The 5,217-nt window shown below is 55.4% G+C and overlaps 1 protein-coding gene across 1 annotated transcript in view; it reads right to left on the reverse strand.

Moving 5' to 3' along the window:
* Nucleotides 1–4,039: 4,039 nt before the first annotated feature.
* Nucleotides 4,040–5,217, reverse strand: part of ANKRD11 (ankyrin repeat domain containing 11) — a 104,069-nt gene continuing 102,891 nt past the window's right edge. Inside the window, 2 exon segments of the mRNA XM_077754196.1 lie at nt 4,040–4,243; nt 4,599–4,646. Coding sequence (XP_077610322.1) covers nt 4,040–4,243; nt 4,599–4,646 — 252 coding nt within the window.

Here is a 5,217-nt window from a genome sequence, read left to right on the forward strand (position 1 = left end):
AACGTCCCTCCTGTCCCCTGCCCTGTCCCCGCGGGTTTCTGGCTGTGCCAGCGTCAGGCCGGAGGGACGGCGGAGCTCAGGGCGGGCGGCGCCGCGGCACCTGCTTCCCCGATTCCAGCGCGTCCCGTGGGGGCGGGGGGCGAGCCCCCTCGTACCCCGAACCTGCCCCTCCCTGCCTTTGGGCGCCCGCGAGGCCGCGCTCCAGGCCGGTCCCTCCCGGTCTTTCCAACAGTCGAAGCCACTTGCACTTGCTGATGAAACTTCTGACAATCTTGCTGTTTTAGGTTCTCACTTCCTCTACTGCTGTCTTCTTTTGTTTTAGGTATTTTCTGGTGTTCCGTTTAAACTACTGTTCATTTCGCTGTAATTTTGAGCTATAAAAAAAGGTTGAGGGGCATCTGGCTGGCTCCATAACGGATGAAAACCAGTGTTGGTGTTCTTTTTATTTCTTCATGTGGATTCAAGTTACTATTTAGTGTTTCTTTTTTTTTTTTTTTAATTTTTTTAATGTTTTATTTATTTCTAGGAGAGAGAGAGAGAGAGAGAGAGACAGCGTGAGCAGGGGAGGGTCAGAGACAGAGGGAGTGACAGACTCTGAAACAGGCTCCAGGCTCTGAGCTGGCAGTCAGCACAGAGCCCGACGCGGGGCTCGAACCCATGAAACGCGAGATCATGACCTAAGTGAAAGTTGGACGCTTAACCAGCTAAGCCACCCAGGCGCCCCACTATTTAGTGTTTCTTAAAAAATTTTTCAATGTTTATTTTTGAGAGAGAGGGAAAGAGCATGAGTGGGGGAGGGGCAGAGAGAGGGAGGCAGGGAATCCGAAGCAGCTCCAGGCTCTGAGCTGTCAGCACAGAGTCCGATGTGGGGCTTGAACTCATGTACTGTGAGATCCTGACCCGAGCCGAAGTCAGACACTTAACGGACTGAGCCACCCACGTGCCCCACTATATAGTATTTTTAAATTGGGCCTGAATGACACTTTTTAGTATTTCTGAGGGGCAGATGTGCTAGCACTAAGTTCTGCTTTTGTTCATCTGTAAACGTCTTAATTTCTCCGTCTTCTTGGAGCGGTTGGTGACCAGTTACAGTACGTGGTGACAAGTCTTCTTCTCTCAGCAGTTTGGATGTGTCACCCCTGCCTTCGTGCCCCTGGTCCCTCCATGGCTCAAAGGGACTCTCTTGCTACTTTCTAGATTCCCTTTGTCTTTAACTTTTGACAGCCTATGACGTGCAGATCTCTGTTGACGCTGCTTGGAGTTGATTGAGCTTCTTGGATACAGATTAATATTTTTGTCAAATTTGAGGAATTTCGGTCATTATTTCTCCAGATATTCTTTCTGCCCCTCTTTCTTCTTCTAGGATCCCCCACTGGCCACACGGCGGCCCACCTGACGGTGTCCAGCAGGCCACTGAGGTTTTGTTCATTCTCCTTCACCCTTTTTTTCTTCCAGTTCTTCAAATGAAACCAACCCAGGGCACCTGGCTGGCCCGGTTGGTAGAGCACACAACTCTTGACCTTGGGGTCACGAGTTTGAGCCCCTCTTTGGATGCAGATCTATGTATATCTGTATCTGTATGTATCTGTACATCAGACCAACGTAACTGCCCTGTATTCAAGTCTGTGGGTTCTTTCTTCTCCCAGCTCAAGTTCAATTGTTGTGGTTTTCAACAGTCTTCAGTCTTAAGGAAAAAATTTCTATTTGTATTCTGTTTGGTCAGTAGCATTCTCTCTCTGCTGTCACATTAATTCTTTAGACATGATTTCTTTTAGTTATTTGAACGTAACTTAGAAGAGCTGGATTTTAAGTCTTTGCCTAGTGTCAGCATTCTAGGGACATCCGGGGAAACAGAACCAATGCAAGGTGACTGGGTGGGTAGATGGACTTGAAGGATCTGGCTTCCGCGGCTGTGGAGGCTGGTGCGTCATCGGCAGGTGAGGCCCGCGGGCTGGACGCCCAGGGAGGAGATGGTGCTGCATTCTGAGGTGGAAAACAGAGTTCCCTCCACCAGGGGACACTTTCTGTCAAAGCCTTTGGCTCATTGGATGAGGCTCAGCCACTTCGGGGAGCGTCGTTTGCTCTACTCAGATTCTAGTCATTTACGTGTTCATCTTCTCTTTCTACCAGAAACATTTGAAATAACATTCGGCTGCGTCCCGGGGTTTTGTGGCCTGTGCAGTGGACACCGAAGTAACCGACTTTCTCCCCTGTCTTCCTTTCTGAGACTCCATTTGCACGTGTGTTGATGCACTTGATCGCAGCCAACAGGTCTCTGAAACTCTGTCCATTTTCCTTCATTCTTTTTTTTCCTGTTCCTCAATTTGATCATCTCGATTGATTTATCTTCAAATCTGCTTCTGCTCACTCGTTCCATTAGTGCACTTTCACCTGCAGAATTCCCATTCTCTTTCCTTTAAAAAATTTTTTTTAACATTTATTTTTAGGAGTGAGAGACAGAGTGTGAGCAGGGGAGGGGCAGAGAGAGGAGGAGACACAGAATCTGAAGCAGCTCCAGGCTCTGAGCTGTCAGCACAAAGCCTGACGCGGGGCTGGAACTCACAGAGCATGAGATCATGACCTGAGCCGAAGCCAGACGCTCAACCGACTGAGCCCCCTTTTTTATTGTCATATTAATTCTTCGGACATAATCTCCTCTGGCTCTTTGAACATAATTTATCAAAGTGGACTTGGCGTCTTAGGTTTGGCATCTGGGCTTCCTCAAAGCCAGCATCTATTTTTGTTTTGTTTTGCTCTTTATGGGTCATGCTTGCCCTTTCTTTGCATGTCTCCTAATTTTCTGTTCAAAAGTAAGGCTTTTTATTATAGTGCTTATTTTTGAGAGAAAGAGCGCAAGCAGGGCAGGGGCAGAGAGAGGGGGACAGGGATCCCAAGCGGGCTCTGTGCTGTCAGCAGTGAGCAGGACGTGGGGCTTAACTAGTGAACTGTGAGATCATGACCTGAGCTGAAGTCGATCCTTACCCGACTGAGCCCCCCCCAGGCGCCCCTAACAATAGACATTTTAAATAATATAACCTGGTGACTCTGGAAATCGGCTCCTCATTCCCCAGATTTATTTTATCGGTTTTGTTTGTTGGCTCATTGCAGCTGCTTCTCCGTGTCTCGTGACCTTCCTGAACGTGTGGTGAAGTCCAAGTTCTCTGTCGTGTAAGCGCGGTGACGCCTCTGTGCCCTTCGCTTGCTGCCCAGCCAGCGATTGGACACAACGTTCCTTGAGAGCCTTGACCCAGTAAGTCTTCCAGCTTTCCCAAAGGCTCTTCTGGAACGTTACGCTCCCTTCACATCAGCCTTCACTTCCTGCGTCCACAGGCTTCAAGTTTAGACAAAAGTGAGAAAATAGGGCTTTTGAGTCCTGTCCTGGCACGCACACGCCGGCAGGTGCGCACGGCCTTCCAGACCCCGGGGAGCAGGCGTGGGCACAGCGCGGGCACCTCGCTCCCGGAGCTTTCCGAGTCCGTGGCCAGGCCCCTGCTCGCTCCTCCGGCGTCGCCGGGCTGTGAGCGGCGGCTACGGACTGCGTCTGACAAACCCTGTGAGAAAGGGCTTGTTCCCACTGCAGGAATCCGAAGTCCGGTCACATCACAGCCCGGGACTGGGCTCTTCCGGGGGAGCCGCCGGGCGGCCGGGCCCAGCGGGTGGGGGCGGCGGGNAAGGTCTTTACTATTCTGGAAGCCCTGCTTCATTTTCCATCCAATGAGTGAATTTGCCCTGTTTTCTCTTTTCCATCTCTCTGACATTCTGATCTGTGACAAACATGCTCTCGTTACCGGGACTACTTTGAATTTGTCACCTTCTGCCCTAATTTGGGGGGTTTGCCTGAAGGTGAAGGGCTGACTGCCATTTTCACTCGGCACCTTCCCCCCTATTTTCTAAAATATGTACTTAAATATCCCGGCTTCTTGGCGGAATGCAGGGATGCCTTTCTTCAGAATTTCTTTCTACCTGTGAAATAGAAGCAAAGNGCCAGAGTCGGACGCTGAACCGACCGAGCCCCCGGGCGCCCCTGGTACGTCTGCTCCTAAGCGATGTTGTTTGTGCGCGTGGGTTTCTCCGGGTCGCGTGCCCGGAAGCGGGTTTGTCGTGTCCGGAAGAGGGAGGGAGCCCCTCCCTGCAGGTCCGGTTCCCCGTCGCCCCCCGAAATGGGCTCCTGGGCCGGTCCCCGCTCCCGTCCCACGTGCCCGTGTCGTACGTTCCCCATCGGGAGGCGCTGCCCCTCGTCCCTCTGTTCGGGGGCGGGGGCAGCGGGCTGGGAGGGGCCCCCNGCTGGGCCGGGAACCCCGTCTTCCCGCCCCTCCGCTCCTCACTCGGCCGCAGGCTCCGGTCAGTTCGCGCAGCGAGCCACGGAGACGCTGTCCCCTCGCGGCCGCCTGGCGCCGGGCCTGGACACGCGCTGTCACCTGGTCAGTGGCCGGGCCTGGACACGGCCTCCGTACTTCTAGAATGTTTCTCCCCGCAGCTCCGGGGGGGGAGGAGGCCTGCTCTCGGCCTTTCCTGAAGACCTCACCTGCTCCGAGTCGTAGNCTCACGAGTCACTTAGAATGTTCTGGGGGAGGCGGGGCTCACCTCCGCCCACGCACTCGCCGCGCCAGCAGGTCCAGGGCCTGAAGCTGCGCGTGGGCGCCGGGCTACGGGGACGGTGACTGGGAACCTAGGTGATGCCCAGAGTGTTGGGGCTTTGCTGCCCTCTCTGCTCCCCAAGAAGGCACACGAGGGGGGGGCGGCCCAGAGGGAAGACCTAAGAGTCCGAGGGCGCCCTCCCCCCGCCCCCACGCGAGGACTCCGCGAGGGCCGGGCCGCAGGGGTGCGGAGCTGGGTGCTGACTCCCGGGTGGGGCCCTCCTGTGGCTCAGGGTACAGGACGCGGAGGAGAGGCCCGGCGAGGCGCCTCGCAGTGCGGGGAGAAGGTGGCCCCACGGCTCGCTGCCCGGACCCGTGCGTCCCAGGCCCGCCCAGCCCCGTGGCGTCTCCTCCGAGAGGGGCGTGGGGTGCACGCTCAGGCTGCTCTGCACCCGCCGCCTCCCGCCTCCCACCCCTGCCCTCCCCGCCGCGGCTCACCCTGCAGCCCCAGCAGCGAGTGAGTCTGGTTTCCTTCGGGGGGGGGAGGGGGCAGGACGTGCAGAGCACAGGGCCCCCCAGCCCCCCCAGCAGCAATTAAAAGGTGGTAAGTGGGGAGCCGAGAAGCAGCGGACGGTGTGGC

The sequence above is a fragment of the Crocuta crocuta genome, unplaced genomic scaffold, assembly GCF_008692635.1.
Source record: "Crocuta crocuta isolate KB4526 unplaced genomic scaffold, BGI_CrCroc_1.0 scaffold61, whole genome shotgun sequence".
In the NCBI taxonomy this organism is placed as follows: Eukaryota; Metazoa; Chordata; class Mammalia; order Carnivora; family Hyaenidae; genus Crocuta; species Crocuta crocuta.